This window comes from Lepus europaeus, chromosome 6, assembly GCF_033115175.1.
Source record: "Lepus europaeus isolate LE1 chromosome 6, mLepTim1.pri, whole genome shotgun sequence".
In the NCBI taxonomy this organism is placed as follows: Eukaryota; Metazoa; Chordata; class Mammalia; order Lagomorpha; family Leporidae; genus Lepus; species Lepus europaeus.
The window spans coordinates 116,685,444-116,702,599 of record NC_084832.1 but is presented as its reverse complement, the minus strand read 5'-3'; the positions used below and the strand labels follow the sequence as shown (position 1 = coordinate 116,702,599).

The window sequence follows — 17,156 nt, the reverse complement described above, 5'->3', positions numbered from 1 at the left end:
CCCTCGCCCCCACCTCGCGCCCCTGTCTGGACGCAGCTCCGGGAAGATCGCTGACAGGAACCCCCGCCCCCGCCCCACCCCGGCTGGAGATTTAATAGGATTTTTCCCCCCTGGCAAACCGGCAGCTGTTTCAAGTCAATGAAAGTGAGATTAGAAGAGATAAGCACCGGGCAGCGCGGGAGCTGTCAGCGCGCACGCTTAGGAAGCCCCGCAGCTGCTGCTCGGGGCGGTACCCGCGGAGCTGCCCGCTGGGGCTGCAGCTCAGAGGGTCGCCCGAGCCTCTGCGCCCGTCCGGGTGTCGCCGCGGCGGCCGTGGCGGCGCAGCACCCAGCCTCAGTGCCCCCCGCCCCCCAGCCCCGTCCGTATCATTCCCTGGTTCTCGGTCGCTGTGGTGTCTTGGGGGCTCCACGCACACAAATCCTGACCAGTCCGACCCCCTGGAGGCAGAGACGAGGGCGCCTCCAAACTTTTCTCCCTGGCGAGGAGTCCATGGGTGCCGAGCGCGGGCGGCGGCGGGACCCGCGGCGTGCGGCCGGGCTCGGGGACGCAGCGGCCGCTTCACCGCCTCCGCGTCGGGCCTCCCGGAAGGCTCCGCAGACCCCCGCGGCCCCGCGCGCCCTGCCCGCGGGCTTGGCCCGGGGCCCGCAGGGTGCTGAGGGCCGCGCGGGCCCCTGGCCAGGGTGGCAGGAGCACGGGTGAGGCTGGCGCGCGGGTCAGAAGTTGACAAAGGGGACTTGGGCAAGCGGGAATGCGCGTTTCTGGATGCGGGCTCCGCGGCGGTCAGGAGACAGCGGCGCCCCCGGCCTCCCTCGGCTCCTGCCGGGTCGCTGGCCGGCCCCGGGCGGCGGGGAGCTGGCTTTTCCGACAGCGTTGCCGCTCGGGGTGGGCGGCCGCCGCGCTCCCCGCCGCCGACTTACTCTGCCGCAGGCGGCCAAAGTCCAGGGCTGCCTCCCTCGGACGCCGAGCGCAGGAAGAAGGTCAGGGTGGGCTCGCGGGAGCAGGGGGCGACCCGGAGCGAGCGGGAGCCCCCGGCGCCGCCCCCGCGCCGCGCCCGCCCCCGCCGCACCCCCGGGGCGGGCGCCGGGCCGCGGTGACCGCCGGCTGGTGCGCTGCCCTCGCCTCCCCCATTGTTCCCACTGTCTTTTTGCCTTTTGTTATTTGCACTCGCATTGTGTTGTTTGTCTCTGAAGCCGCCTCATGACCAGCAAAGGGATTTCACCTCGTCCTTGAGAGCAACACGGGGAGCGCGAGCGAGCAAGAGCCGGGGGAGAGGGACACGCGCGCGCACACGCCCGACACACGCGCGCAGACACACGCGCGCACACTCACACTCACACACACACACGCACACACGCACAGGGCAACGGGCGAGCCGCCGAGCCCTGCGCCGTCTCCTCCCGGGGGGCCCCCCGCCTGCCCCTGTGCCACTTTGCATCCCGCGCCGGAGGAGGAGAGGTGGACCAGCCCGGGTAAGGTGCGTGAACCGCAGCGTTTTAACTTTGTTGGGGGTCCCGACGTCGCGGCGGGCAGCCCTCCAAGGCGCAGAGCTCGCCGCCGCCGCACTCGCCCGGCTCCCGCAGGAGCCAGCGGGGAGGGAGGGGGCCGCCGCCGGAGTTTCCTCAAGTACGCGGGGAGGGGACTGGGCCGGGGTGGGGGCGGGCGGCGCCGCCGCCGCCGGCAGGGGCCCTGTCATCCTCGGGCTGGCCGCCGGGGGCCCCGGGCGCGGGCTCCGAGCCGGCCCGGGAGCGGGGACAACTTTCGGTCTCCGGTGGGCAGTCTGCGCGTCCTGTCGCCGGTATTGTTTGCCAAGTGGCGGCGGTGGCGGCGGCGGTGGAGGGGATGCGAGCTGCGGGCAGCAGCGCGCGCACAGCCGCGGACGCCGTGGGGGGGGTGCAGACCCCGAAAGTTGGAGCCGGCCCCTGTACGCCTCGCAGACGGCGAGGGCGACCCCCAGCCCACCCCAAACCCGAGGCGTCAGCTTGTGCGTCTTTTTGTTTCGCTTTCTGCACTCCCTCCCTCCCTCCCGCTGGAATCTCGAGAACCAGGCTCATCCCTCGGGACTCCAGGGACCCCAGAGGCCGGAAGCCTGCGTCTCCAGCGCAGCGACTCTCCCCCTCCTCACTCCGCGTTCCAAGTGAAGCCCACTCACGTGCTGTGTCACTTTAAGCGCGGGATGGGCGGGGGGCGCTGTGTGCCGGGGGGGTGCAGTCTCGCTAGGCAGGCACAGAGGTGAAAGGAGTTGAAATCAAATTGGGTTTGGAAATGTTTGCATTCGAGGGCCGAGTATTGACTGCCTGGCGTCTCGCTGCACACGGAGCCCTGTTGGCACACTTCGGCAGTCCTCGCCTCTCCACTTTGCGAAGCGAGGATTGTGAATGCACAGACGCTGGTCTCTGTGACCGAATCTGGGAATGCATTTCAGTGTCTTCCTCTTCTCAGCCCCAACAGGCCACCCCCAGGAGGAGCTGCGCGGATTGGCAGGGCGGTGCTCGGTGGCCGCCGGTCCAGGCACTCGGGGTGGCAGTCGGCTGTACCTCAGAAAAGTTGGGGAATTTGTTCCAGCTCCACTGAGAGAGCCTCGCAGGGTCCACATATCGAAGGGAGTCTGTCCAGAAAGGCATGGGGAGGTTTCCCCAGGGAATTCCTTCAGGCTTAGTCAAGGGCAAGACCAAGCGAGATCTGTGGGATTTTGGGTAATAAGTGTGGGAATCTGCAGAGGGACTGGACAGAGTGGTTTGTTTTCTTGCTGTTCATAAATAATGGCATCTCATATCCTTAACACACACACACACACACACACACGCTCCTGGGAGATTTGTAGGCAATGGACATTTCAATCAGAAAAAGCAGAGGAGAGTTTTTGATCAGGATTACAGGAGGGAGGCGCGATTGCCAAGAGTGATTAGGTTAAGGAGCAGATGGTTTTAAAGTATACGGAAATGGGTTTTTTGTTGTTGTTGTTAAGTTTGACTTTTATAGCATTTAAAAAGAACAATTTCATAGAATCTTTACAAAACTGCTAAATTTTCTTCTGTCTAATTTTAAAGGAATTCAGCTGTATGAGAATTGCTGTTCGCGCAGATAGGGAAAGAATCTGGCTTCAAACGCAGATACATGGAACAAAGTTTCGAAGGGTTCTTCTTCCTGATTTAAATATAGCTCTGAGGCTGAAGCCGGGATAAATTCAGCCATGATGATTTAAAATCAAAAGTACTTACACTAAAAGTTCTCTTAGGCATTGTGCAAAGTTCTTCTGCAAATTATGCCATCAACTGTTTATTCCTCAGAACTATACAAGATAAAAATCATAAGCATCACTTAAAACTGATGCAATACAGCCTTAAATCCTTAAACTGGTAGGGATTGCCTTTGTTTGCCTAAAAGGTAAATCTTTCATCACATGAGTTGTTTAAAAACATTTAATTGTGGGGGTGGGAAGGGATGTGCATAATTATTTAGTTATTTGTGTTAATTATATAGTAGGATAGTAGCTTGAAATTCTTTCTGTTTTTTTTTTTTTCCTTTCTTTCCAGTGGTCTTCTCTTCTAACAATCTTGTGCATTAAGAATCAACAGAGCTTTTTGTTTGTGGGTTTTAAAATTTTTCTTTTTGTAGCCTTTTTGAATGGGTAGTATTGATCCAATCTGACACAGTGGTGAAAGCATTAACTCTTAATGCAGGGTGGGAAAGCTTCAGTTCTTAATACGGAAACCTTGTATCAGTTTTGTTGCTGAACTTAAACAGTTCTGGTTGAATGGCATGTTGTACACAGGATTTAAAACTCCCACATTTATTTGGTAAATAACAAGGCATTTGAAGTCCAGTGGTTATTTCAAGTTAACTTAGTTCCATACTTGTAAATCTACATCCTGTTTAGGCTGACACGTGGTTTTGTACAAGTAAAATGAAGATGTAAAGATGTTATCTGTAGAGTGTATGGAGTAAATAGTATATACTAAAAGTAAGGTTTATACTTATATATGGGGGGGGGGGGCTTCTGTTTTTTTTTTTTTTTTGTCCTTACTTTTGGTAAGGCATGATTTATAGGGAGAATTTAAATTTCAAAATCTTCCTTTTCTAGTTAGAGTAATAATTTGGGTGCTTGAAGAATTTTTTATACAAACTAAAAGTATATAATGCTTAGAAAAATCTACTAACTTCTTGAAAAGACTCCTTTCCTTTAGCATGTTATACGCGATGTTCGCTTTGAAGTTATGCTCAGACTCTAGAAAATAAAAAAGCGCAACTTTCCTAAAATAATTGCAAATAATTGAAGTTCCAAAAAAGTAAAACTTTTCTAACACTTCCCAAACATATACTGGATTTCAAACAGCTTAAGTTTTAAAGTTGAACACTGCTTAGATTTCCACCAGGTATAATTGTTATATATGATTGATTGGCATAATCTAGATGATTCATCCAATATCCAATCAATTCCGGGGGGAGACTGCTGTAATTAGAGTTTCAGAGTAACACAGAAACTTGCTTGTCTTGGCCTACAGTCAAATGCATTCCCCTGCACACTCATCACGATTTTTGAATCTGAGAAATGTGGATTTATTTTAAAGGCGAAGAAAGTGCTTGGCTGTTTCAAATAAACTATATCCTGAATTTAGATTTGTAGATAGTTAATAAAATAAAAGCCCAATTTTGTTCCAAACATTGTTTTAAAACACCCATTTGTAAGTTGCCTACATTTGGATTTCATATGTTAATGATTTGGGATCTGAAACTTATTTCAGAAAGGCATTTTGGTTTATCTTAAAAAACACCACACAAAACTGTCTAAACAACTCTGTAAATAAACTGTTCCAAATGCCTCAATTTGATGAATGAATTAAAGAATTATGGTTCTTAATCCAATTATGATCAGTCTTGTTATTCCATTTCCCATTTGGGGCAGCTTGGGGAGTGGGAAGAGTAAATGATTCTCAAATGTGAGTGGGGTCTTTGTTGTTTATTTTCTGTGTGTAATGTAACATAAATAATCACTCATACCTGACATTTATGAGGATTTTAGATGTGAAGAAGTTATTTAATGATCTTCAATTAACCAAGAGTTCATTTGCATGAAAAGTTGCTGTGAACAGAAAAATAAAATGAAACTTTTAAAAATATGAAGCAGTGCTCTTTTTAGATTTTTTTAAAAAAGATTTATTTATTTATTTGAAAGGCAGAGTTACGGGACCAAGGGTGGGGGTGTCAGGGTGGGGGACAGAGAGAGAGAGGTCTTGCATCTGCTGGTTCACTTCCCAGATGGCCTCAATGGCCAGAGCTGGGCCGATCTGCAGCCAGGAGGTGGGAGCTTCTTCCTGCTCTTCCACTTCCCGGGTGCAATAGCAGGGAGTTGGATCGGAAGTGTAGCAGCCTTTGCCCATTTGGGATGCCAGCACTGGAAGTAGTGGCATTACCTCTAGGACGTGGCCCCTTTTTAGGTGTTTAAAGGTGTAGAAATGGAGACTTAAGATTCAGTAGTAGGATAGACAATGAGGTGACTTAAGGCACTTTCTGCTGGGGTGGGGAGAGCATATTGGGACATTTCTGTAGCACTATTGGATAAACTTTATCAAATTCAATTTCCTTGCTTAAAATTTAAGATCAATGTAGGCTAACTATGAGTTAGGGAACATTTTTCTTAGATGTTTTCTCTAAACTGTTAGCCCTTAGGTGCTTTTGAATTTTCTGCTAATGAAGACTCTGAACTTCAGGACTGGCCCTTGACCACAGCCCCTTTTGCTTTGATGGATCCATCTGAGTTCCTGGACCATTTGCATGCTTCAACCTCAGGCCCATAAACTCATTATGTTCATTATGATTTAATTCTTCAACTATATGATATTATTAGCCTACTTTTACTTGTTATGGGCATTTAATTCCTTAGAGAAAGACTTGTGTAGATTACAAGTATCAAGTACAGTGGCCAGGGGTTGAGTATTTATAAACATTGGGTTTTTTTTTTTTTCAGTACCACTCAAATCATCCCTTATGGGCAACTAATTATTCTACTTACAGGTAAGGAAAATATTCGATAGGGGCAGCATGTTGATAAAATTAATGAAAGAATGAATATATGTAAAAGATACAATAAATCACCATCCTTAAGAATTGAGTCATAATACAGTGTATCCTGGGGAATAGTGGTGGTGGTATTAAATTCTACAAGTCTAGGTCTAGTCTATTCCTCTTTTATTGCTTAAAGTTCATTATAAGTTTAGAGAACAAACAGTCAACAAAATCAAAGTCCTGATTGTGTCTTTGTTGCTCTATTACGTGTCATTCAACTTCTTCAAGGTTTTATGGTATCCTGTATCCACAGGGGACAAGTACTGCACCAGGCATAGGAACGGAAAAACTCTGTTTTGACATCTAGCTTAGGTCATCATGGTCAAAAGGCTTTCCTGGCCTTCTCATCCTTCCTCCTCCAATAAGTTCCCTACATACATAATCCCTTCTTGGCTTCTGCATCCTGGAAAGCTCAAATTAATGGATCAACCAAGTCATTTATTTGCTTTTTTTAGGAAGCCTTTCATTTATCTTTTTTTTTTTTTGGACAGGCAGAGTGGACAGTGAGAGAGAGACAGAGAGAAAGGTCTTCCTTTTGCCGTTGGTTCACCCTCCAATGGCTGCCGCGGTAGGAGTGCTGCGGCACTGCACTGATCCGATGGCAGGAGCCAGGTGCTTCTCCTGGTCTCCCATGGGGTGCAGTGCCCAAGGACTTGGGCCATCCTCCGCTGCACTCCCTGGCCACAGCAGAGAGCTGGCCTGGAAGAGGGGCAACCGGGACAGAATCCGGCGCCCCGACCGGGACTAGAACCCGGTGTGCCCGCGCCGCAAGGTGGAGGATTAGCCTATTGAGCCGTAGCGCCGGCCAGATTTATCATCTTTTTAAAGAATTTCTTGTTAGGTGATAGGAACTAGTGAAAATTTATTCAGATTTTGTCCATTGATAATCATATACCTCTGGTTTATATTAAGTTATAGTCCATAAGATAAAGAGAAAATCCCTTTGGAAAAAGAGATAAACTAATTTGGCAAAAATGTTTGGTCTTATGATGTCAATGTTTCCTTCAATGAGAATTCTCATGGGTTTGTTTAAATTGGGTGCAAGGATAACGGTGCCATAAATATACCATTGGCTGGGTTGAAGAGATGATGTACAGTAATAAAGAGAAATTAGTGGTGGTTTTCTCTTCCCAGGGTAACACAATTTGTTTGGAAGTACAACTGATCAAAGATAAATGAAAGGCTTCCTAAAAAAAGCAAATAAATGACTTGGTTGATCCATTAATTTGGTCTTTCCAGGATGCAGATGCCAAGAAGGGATTATATATGTAAGGAGCTTATTGGAGGAGGAAGGATGAGAAAGCCAGGAAGGCCTTTTGACCATGATGCAGGTTTGTCACTGACACAAGGCAAGAGGGAAGGAAGGAGGATTGAGTAGGAAGAAGCTTGACTGTAGTTCCGTCCCTAAGAGGTCTGCGTAGGCAGATTGGAGTTAGCCCTTGGAGGAGCCCACTGCCTTGAAGGAATGGCCTAGATCAGCACCTGTGTTCTCTCAGTGGCTGGGAGCCACTGGAGGACACAACCTCTCTGCATGAGTGGTGCTAGAGCCACAGGGGCAGCAGCCGGGGCCACAAGTTAATTACATCCTCCAAGCAGGAGATCTCAGTGCAGAGTTGTGGTTTGGCAGTGTAGTCCAGGGGTTAGCAGCATTTTCTCTACAACCACACAACAGAACCTGACAGATTCTCTAGGCAATCTCATGCTTTGGTTTCCTCCGTTGTAACATGAGTGTGAGACTGTGTCACTTCATTAGTTAGGATTAAACGAGGTTATGTGGGATCTTACATAAGGCATAGGGGGAATGTTCAGTATATATTGCTCTCCTTATAATGTATTCACAAAACACCCCGAGAGGTAAGCTGAATTGTATCTGGTGGTGGTAGATACATGTAAACAATGGATATGTCGTGTAAATGGAAGGCATTGTTTATGCAAGCGAGCATCCTTAATGTTTTTCTTTCAAAGCCAGCTCAGTTTATTTCTCATGCTTCAGTCCTTATTCTTATCAGATGATAAACTGTACACCAGGTAGACCAACTGACCTTGACTGTCTTCACGTAATTTGCCCTAAAGCATGAGGTAGACAGAACTCTCTTCGTTTCCATACCTCTGTAGGCTTTCTGTTCAGCGGAGAAGCAAGCACTGTACGTCTGCATTTTTATCTTGAGCCTCAAACACCTTGCCAGTCTTTGCTCCCTGGTGTTACTGTTCCTAAACCAACTCGCAGCACCACAAAGCACTGAACTCAAGTGGCCCTCAGCGCGAGCTCCTGCTGTGATGAGTCACAGAGCCACCAGCACTTTGTTGCGTTAGATTTGATCACTGCCATGAGCAGTCCTTCGATTGTCAGCTAAGAGCCCCTTCAGGGAGTTGTCCCTTAATAGAAAGTCTCTTTTCTTCCCTCCTGTTGTAACTTTAAATTAAAAGAAACTGTAGAGGAGCTGGTGGCAATGCAGCAGTTCATTCTTCTCCCCACTGGGAGAACAACATCTGAGAAAAGATGTTATTGCACTGAGAATTGAGTTGTTGCTATTTTTTGGGGCCAGGGTCAGGGTGGGAGGGGATTGTGGTGGAGGAGGAGGACCATGCCGTTTAGACTCCGGTGAAGTCTGTGCAACATAACTGAGAGTGCTCCCTTCATGTGCAGCAGGGAGAGCGGTTTTTTAGATGGGAGACACCCCCGGGGCCTATGAGTTTTGTGGGATTCTTGAGACCACTGATATTTTGCCCCAGATTTTTAGGTGGTTCTGTGTGTTTTACTGTGGGAAACTGGCACTGGGACAACTTCAGAATCCAGGGAGGATGGGAGGCAGGAAAAGAGAGCTAATTTTTGACACATTCCTCAGACAAGAGACCCCTCTGGGGAATCCGTGCCCAGGATAAGGACTGCGTATTGTGAAGCTTTTTGGCATAATTTTTCCCGCACAGTGAGCACTGGTTTTTTCAATGTCTCTGGTGAAAAAAGACTGATGAACTTGGATTTGTGAGAGAAAAAGAAAAAGATGTTAATGCTTGTGACGGCATTTCCTGGATGGTATTTCTCAAAAAAATCTCCAATTTAATGCACAGCACTGGGTTATATATCCTCTGTAGCTCCTGGTTCATCATCGTTCTGATTTAGGAACTGCTGCAAACTCTGATGTCTGCTAAGGTGTGATTCATGGCTGCTGAGAGCTGAAGTTGTTTGATGTGTACTATCAGGAGCAGACTGAGGTCCGTGTGCGAGTTCTTGTGAAGTTTGGGGGTTCCTCTGCAGTACTGGTGCCCCCTTCATACATGTCTGGCAGAATCAGTCTCCTGAGTTTACTCTTGTACTAGGGACTGCTTTTTATTTATTTAACATTTGTTTTCATTTGAGAGGGAGGGAGACCCATAGGGGAACAGAGAGTTACAGAGAGAGAGAGAGAGAGAGAGAGAGAGAGAGAGAGAAAGCTATTAGTGGTTTAACTACTCAAATGCCTGCAGTGGCCAGGAATGGGCCAGCTTGAATCCAAGAGCTGGGACCTCAGTTCAGGTCTCCCACATGGGTGGCAGGAACTCAGTTACTTGAGCTATCACTTTTGCCCTCCAGCATTTGCATTAGCAGGAACATGGAATCAGGAGTTGGATTTGGGTATTGAATCCAGATACTCTGATTTGGGACAGGCATCTTCACTATTGTCTTAATCCCAGGCCAAAGGCCCATAAGAGCATACCATTTCTTATAACTCTGTCTTGAATTTTCAGTGTACTGTCTCATCCTCATCTCCTCCATGCCTTCACGATTAACAGAACAGTAGTGTCTTTTCTAAGTTTAGTCAGGAAATACAGTGATCATTTTAATGCACACTAAACAAACCTGTCTCAGTATGGAAAGAAACTTAATGGGCCCATTATTTGTTTTGGGGGCATTAATCATGCCACCCAAATGTTCTTCCCTTCCTGCTTTCCTTTACCTGTTACTGCTCCATGGGCTTTTCTTAATCTTTCTCTTACTTAAAGTATTTATTCTCATAGCAGTGTTGTCCACTCTGCTTGGTGTTAACACCAGTGGGTGAAGTGAAAATTTCACCACTTGGGTGGAAAGGGTGACCCTAGGGTGAGATAATGTTTTCCCCATTAGAAGATAAAGTCCCAGGAGGACTTGGGTTCTACCTGTAGCATGAGCACAGTGCTCAGAACAGAGACATGCAGAATAACTGACTGCTGAGGGAACAGAGCTGGCAAACCGAGTCTCACGTTGAGACAAGGCAGCCCTGCATGGCAGAGAAGTGGGAAAACAAAAAGCCTCTGAGCATTTAACCTGTTCCAGGTGTGGTGTTAGGTGCTGTAGCTGGGTGATCTCACCTAATGCTCTAAACCCTCATATTAGGTTCCCATTAACCTCTTCTCACAGATGAACAAGACTCCAACGACTTGCCCATTTTCCTCAGCTGTAGTGGACAAGAGAGTCATTACCTGCCTTTCAGTGGATTTTGATTCTGCTGCTTTTACTCTCTTCGGCCATGCCGATGTGCTGGTGTGGGATTCCTCTCTGTACAATGGGGACATCAACAATGCCTGCCCATTCACTGCACGATATAGTCAGGAGGAACAGAGAAGTGATGACTGAAGGTCATGCCTGAGCGATAAGGGAATTTCTGTGTATTAGTTGTTATTATCGAGTACCCATTAATCGATAGATAAGGATGCTGCTAAAATTCATGGGAAAAGGAAGTAAAAGGTAAATTTGCTTTGCTGCAAAAACTTTGAAAACTAACCAGAGTTTTGTTTTCATAATATGCACATCCTATGAACTTTTTGAAGACCCCGGCCCATACGTATGGATTTCAAAATAAACCAATCTTTTAATTCCATTTTCCATAAACTTTTTGAAAGTGCTGTCTTTATTAGTGAAAAGTCTTTAATAGTGAAAAATCTTTTATTGTGAAAAAACACAAAAATTCATGTTGTTTACACTTAATGGGAAAAAATGTGCTCCAGAAAGTTCATGGGAAATTCAAATTATCTTTTAATTCTAGTTTCTCATGAACTTTTTGAAGCCTCTTTGCATTTTATGACTGTAGGCAGAGATTCTGAATATGTAAAAACGGACATAAAAGGAAGTTGCTCAGTGTCCTAGTGTTCCTCAGAAGTGATCACGCAATCACCTTCTTGAAAGCCATCTGGGATGTTTGTTAAAAATAGGTCTTTCTGGACCTCACGTCAGACATCCAGAACCCTGAATCTGTATGGTTGCAGCCCTGTATTTTGAACAAACATGATTGGTGATTCTTTTGCACATGACGGTTTGAGAACCAGTTATAAAAAGTTTGGTTTAAGTATGGCATATGGAATTTAAGTAAGATGCTCAAAGAACTGTGGAAGTGCCAGGATCAAGTACAGCTGATTGCTGGACAAGCAGGCAGACTTTTTTTTTTTTTTTTTTTTTTGATGGTGATGATAATGATGATATAGTTTTAGGAGTCTTGAAATAAAATGTAAAGAATCTTTAGTAATTTTGAATGTTTAGAACATTAGCATGCTTCAAGCCAAGAGTGAGAGGATCTGAGAGAAGAAAACTGAATTGGGGCCAGAGGAGTGACAGTAATGTGTATTTTAGCCTTGGAAAGAACTTTGAAGGATTTTTTTGAGAGACAAAGAGAAAGAGTTGGGTAGACAGGGAGCAAGAGCCCACATCCATGGTTTGTTCCTCAAAGATTTGCAAGCACTGAGGCTGGGTTGGGATGCAGCCGGGAGCTGGGAAGTCAGTCTCCGAAGTGAATGGCAGGGACCCAACCGCTTGAGTGATCACTGCTGCAGCTCAGGATGCACCTTAGCAGGGAGCTGGGTTCTGGAGCAGAGCCTGCACTTGAACTTGGCATTTTTTTTTATGAGATGTGAGTGTCTCAGGCAAAGTCTTAGCTGCTAGGCCAAATGCCTACTGTAGAAGGAACTTTTAGCAGTTGAATCTAAGATGATTAACAGACTGAAGATCAGAGGTTGATCTGTTTATCCAACTCTGTATCCCAAATACTTAGTTCAATGTCTGGGACATAGTGGGTGCTTGAAGATGTTTGGTTAGTGGACAAATTAAAATAGAAGGAGAGGGGCTGGCATTGTGGCTTAGCAGGTAAAGCCATGGCCCAGCTGCCTCACTTTTGATACAACTTTCTGCTAATGGCCTGGGAAAAACAGCAGAGCTTGGGCCCTTGCTATATGTAGGAGACCTGGAAGAAGCTCCTGGTTCCTGGCTTCAGCCTGGGCTCCTGGTCCAGTCTCGTAGTTGGCAGCCACCTGGGGGAATGAACTAGCGTATGAAAGATTCTCTCTCTCTCTGTCTCTCCTTCGCTCTATAACTCTTTCAAAAAAATAAATAATTTTTTTTAAATAGAGAAAGCTTTTTTTATACACCAATACCTATGATAAAGTTTAAATATGTTAGGCACAGAAAAAGATTAACAGCAATAACTAATAATACAATGGGGTTATTAAAACAATGGCCTGGGAAAGCAGTGGAAGATGGCCCAAGCCCTTGGGCCCCTGCACCTGGGTGGGAGACCCGGAAAAAGCTCCTGGCTTTGGATTGATGCAGTTCCGGCCTTTGCGGCCAACTGGGGAGTGAACCAGTGGATGGAAGACCTCTCTCTCTCTCTCTCTCTCTCTCTCTCTCTCTGCCTCTCCTCTCTCTGTGTAACTCTGACTCTCAAGTAAAAAGAAAGAAAAATCTTTAAAAAATATATACTGTAGTAAAAGTTACATGATTATGGTCTTTGTTTCAAAATAAGTTATTGTGTTGTACGCACCATTCTTGTGATGATGTGAGATGATACAGTGCCTAAGAGGAGGTGGGGTGAATGACACCAGCATCGTGGTGTGGTGTTAAGCTAAGTAAGGGTTACCTGGACAGAAGCACTGGGATATCATAGGCAGTTGACCAATAACTGAGGCTGCTACTAAGTGACTAATGGGCAATAGCTTACACAGTGTGGATATGCTATACGGAGAGGGTAGCATGAGATTTCACAGCATGACTTAAAACAGCACACCATTTAGAACTTTGGAGATATTTCTAGAGTTTTCCATTTAATATTGTTGGACCCTGATTAACCACAGGTTACTAAAGCTCAGGTAAGAGAGGGACTACTATACTACAGATAATGACATCAGAAATGAGTGTGCTGAGGAGGGAGGTAAGATGAAGGCAGGGTTTTAATTGGATTGATATGGTTCTTGCAAAAAGTTCTTTATGCAAGTAAGTAAGCAATAAACAACACTAGTCTCAGCTTTGTATGGGATCAAAACCTGAGGCTATGTATAGTGTGGTGGGTGCAGCAATTACTACATCAAGATAGGACCTTGTGCTTTTTGTTCTCCGTATGATAATAGCACTCAACAAGAAGTTATTCAACAAATGACAGTGAGCTTTCACATGGACTAGAAGAAAAGCATTTACATTATACAAAAATATAAGTCTAGAAAAAATTGTTAAGTTACTAACTGATAGATTTGTGATCTTGACAGTAGCCTAGTTAGCTAAAGTACATGTTGTTTTCCAGTCTGCTTAGTATTCCTCTGATGATATGCATTTTGCTGCTATGAAAATCTCCATGGTGCCTAGCACAGTGCCTTAATGATACTACCTATTTGATAGCTGTTGGATGAATCCAATCAGTGAATGAAGAGTAATGGTGTCGCGCTGGGGCGAGGTGGGAAATGGAAAGCAGTCTAAGAAGAGAGATGTCTTTATTCATTTAGAAGTCCCGTAGTGTCAGGTGATCCCACGATCTTTAAGCAGGTAGATTTCCCATTATAGCTCTCAGCCTGGTTGTTGGAATGTTGCAGGGAAAGGTGTTAGCCGAGGTAACTACAAAAAGTGGGTTCAGCATTGTTACAAGAGGCAGCCACTCATTTGATGTGGAAAATGTGTTGAGGGGAAAAAGGCAAAAAGTAATTCTAAACCTAACAGGAATTTCAGCAGAAAAAAAACGCTCTCATTCAAGCAGTGTAATGTTAACATCAATGCATGTCTCATGGCTCCGGCCCCGCATACTGCGTTGGAAATAAAAGGAGATTGTGTAGAGAATTAGCAATACAAGGCATTTTTAAGTGCTTTATTGCAGAGGCCTGTGATACTTTGTGAAATCTATGCAGACTCTTTCTTCCTGCTGTGCTTAATTTCAGAATCTAATGCTATTACCTATCTTTGGAGGGAAAAAAAAAAGATATCATTCTCTATTAACTCTAAAAACCAAGTGTAACATCGTACTTCTTTTCAACATAATCTTTTTGACATTTCTTGGGAAGAAAAAAGTAGTACCACAGTGGGCTTGACTGAGGGTTGAGTGTCTGGGGATGTTTCTGGGGGGTGGTGTTAGAATAAGAGAGCAAGGTGGACAGAAATGGCCCAGTGCCAGTATGTAAGTAGCTCAGGCAGTTTGGAGACTGGGGTCCCTGAAGAGTCAGAGGGATTGTGCTTGATGTGAATCCAGAGCAGAAGCCACAGAGGTAAGTGGGTTATAAAAAGGATCAGGTAGAAGCCAGGACAGGGGTTAACTCTTAAGAATAAAGCTGGCTTTCGTCTTGTGACATGAAGACTTGCCCACAGACGCTGTTTTTTTCCTGGGAATGCCACCTCTGTGCCCCTGCTCCTTTCTCACTTGAAAGAAGAAGTTGACATTGGTAAGTTCTTGTTGCTAGGCATTATGTCAGGCAGTTTATCTATGTTGAGTCTTCCTGATAACTTGACATAAGCACAGATGTTGTCCCATTGTACAGACAAGGAAACTGAGCTTGCCCAGAGCAGGCTAACTAGTGAGTGCTGTAGCTGAGGCTTGTACCCAGAGTGGTCTGATTTGGAACCTTGGCTCTTACCCATTGTAATAGAGTAAACATATTTTAAGTCTTGTCAAGTCGTCCCTCAAAATGACTCCTGAATTTCCCCCTTTCTTCTAAACCCATTTCTATCACACTGAATCATCTCAGAGTTCCCCAAACTACTATCTCTCCCTACAATCTGCTGTTTACTGCTGTCAGGCCAATCTTCCTGACATGCTATTTAGGTCATGTTGCCTGTTTCTCAAAAATTCAAAGTGCCTGAGTACTACATGGGATGGAACTCAGATTCTTGAGTCTGGCTTTTTAAAGGCCTCTACAATCTATTTGCAAATCTTAAAGCTTTTCAGGCTCCTATTTGAAGCCTTCCCTTCAAAAATGATTTGCTTGTGGGGCTGGCTCTGTGGCGCAGTAGGTTAATCCTCTGCCTGTGGTGCCGGCATCCCATATGGGTGCCAGTTCTAGTCCCCACTGCCCCTCTTCCAATCCAGCTCTCTGCTGTGGCCTGGGAAAACAGTAGAAGATGGTCCAAGTGCTTGGGCCCCTGCACTCACTTGGGAGATCAGGAGGAAGCCCCTGGCTCCTGGCTTCGGATCGGCACAGCTCTGGCTGTTGTGGCCATCTGGGGAGTGAACTAACGGAAGGAAGACCTTTCTCTCTGTCTCTCCCTCTGTCTGTATCTCTACTTCTCAAATAAATAATTAAAAAAACAAGAATGATTTGCTTGTGATCTGGTTCAGATTGACCAGTTTTCCATATGACTCCCAGACTGTAGGCACTGTGGCAGCCTCATGCTCTCTTCTGAGCATGTCTGTTGCACAAGAGCCGCTGAGACACCTGAGCCCTGTCTGACACAGAGGCTTCTCTCAGAGTGACTTCTTCCATCTGTTGACTTTCTTGGTTTCCAGTCCACTTGGCTTTGTCGCTTGGCTTTCTTTGATTTCTTCCCTTCTTCCATGCAGTGACCAGCATATCATTATTGAGCACCTAGGATGAGCCAGACACCGTGCTAATGGCTGGAGATTTAGTGGCATGTAGAGTACACACACAAGAATTTGAAGTCCATTAGGGCAGATGAACTTTAAGTAGGCAACTACTACCATTTATGAGTGCAGATTGCAAAACTGGGTTTCCAGATACATGCAGCATACAAGAGCTGTGATGTATCTGGGGAAGGAGAAGTCAGAAGAGGCTTCCTTGAGGAAGTCACATTGGCAAGGTAGCTATTGAGGTTGAGAGGACAAGAGAGAAAATCCTTCCAAGGCAGCAAGAGATAGCACATGCAAATATTTCAAAGGCGAGGGGAACAGGGTAAGTTCTCAGAGTTACAAAGGCAGCAGCATGTGCTCAACACAAGTGAGTGTGATTCCTTATCTGCAGAATGGGGATAATTATATTTGCTTCCTAAAGTAGTTGTGAGGAATTAATGATAAAATGAATGCAAAGGACTTAAAATAATCTCTGGCACATAATGAGTTCCACCATATGATGACATTTCATGGTTATAAACGTTATTCTTTGAAATCAGAACTCTGTGTCTTAATACAACTTTTGTCTACTTGGAGCTCAGTGAATATTTGTTGAATTCAGATTTGAATTTCAATTTAAGTCTGTTTTCTGCCAGGGCATACAAATATGAATAAATCTTGGTTCTTGTCTACAAGAACCTGTATTTGATAGAGGAGCTTGTAGCAGAAGCTGGTTGTGTTTTATCAGTGTGATGGTGGATATAGCGTTAGAGAGAGAACCTTGGACTGAAGATCAGTGAGATCACTGAGGAGAGATTGGGGAAGGTTTTCTAACTGAACTGCTGCAGAAATTGTTGAGTATTTTAGTCAGTTAAATATATACCACAGTGATGTGTGTGCAGAGTATGAAACTCCGGGCTGTATGATACAATAGTGCTATGATACAATAGTGCTCCTGTCCTGCTTGCAGCCATACCCACCCCGTCCCTACTACTTTCAATTCTGTATTTCTAAGTATAAAATGTTTACCCTTTGTTTTCCTTAATTTTCGAACTATTGTTAGATATGGATTTACTTCCTAGATATCTGTTCTCTTGTACTGCATTCCTCATCTTTCTCCTTCCTGAAAACACATGCATTCTTTTTCTAAAAATGCCTGCAATGGCTGAGGCTGAGCCAGTCTGAAGCTGGGTGCTGAAGTTCAATTTAGGTCTCCACATGAGTGGCTGGGACCCGAATACTTGAACCATCAGTGCTGCCTCCCAGGGTGCAAATTAGCTGGGGTTGCGGCTGGGACTCAAACCTAGGCTCTCCAGTATGGGACATATGCTC

General features: G+C 45.7%; 1 protein-coding gene across 1 annotated transcript in view; it reads left to right on the top strand.

The window, feature by feature from the left end:
- The first annotated feature begins 748 nt into the window (after positions 1-748).
- The window catches only part of LOC133762208 (CLK4-associating serine/arginine rich protein-like), a 191,414-nt gene continuing 175,006 nt past the window's right edge, over positions 749-17,156 (top strand). Inside the window, exons 1-2 of the mRNA XM_062195231.1 lie at positions 749-1,090; positions 1,191-1,474. Of these exons, the coding sequence (XP_062051215.1) occupies positions 749-1,090; positions 1,191-1,474 (626 nt within the window). The remainder of the gene's footprint in view (positions 1,091-1,190; positions 1,475-17,156) is intronic.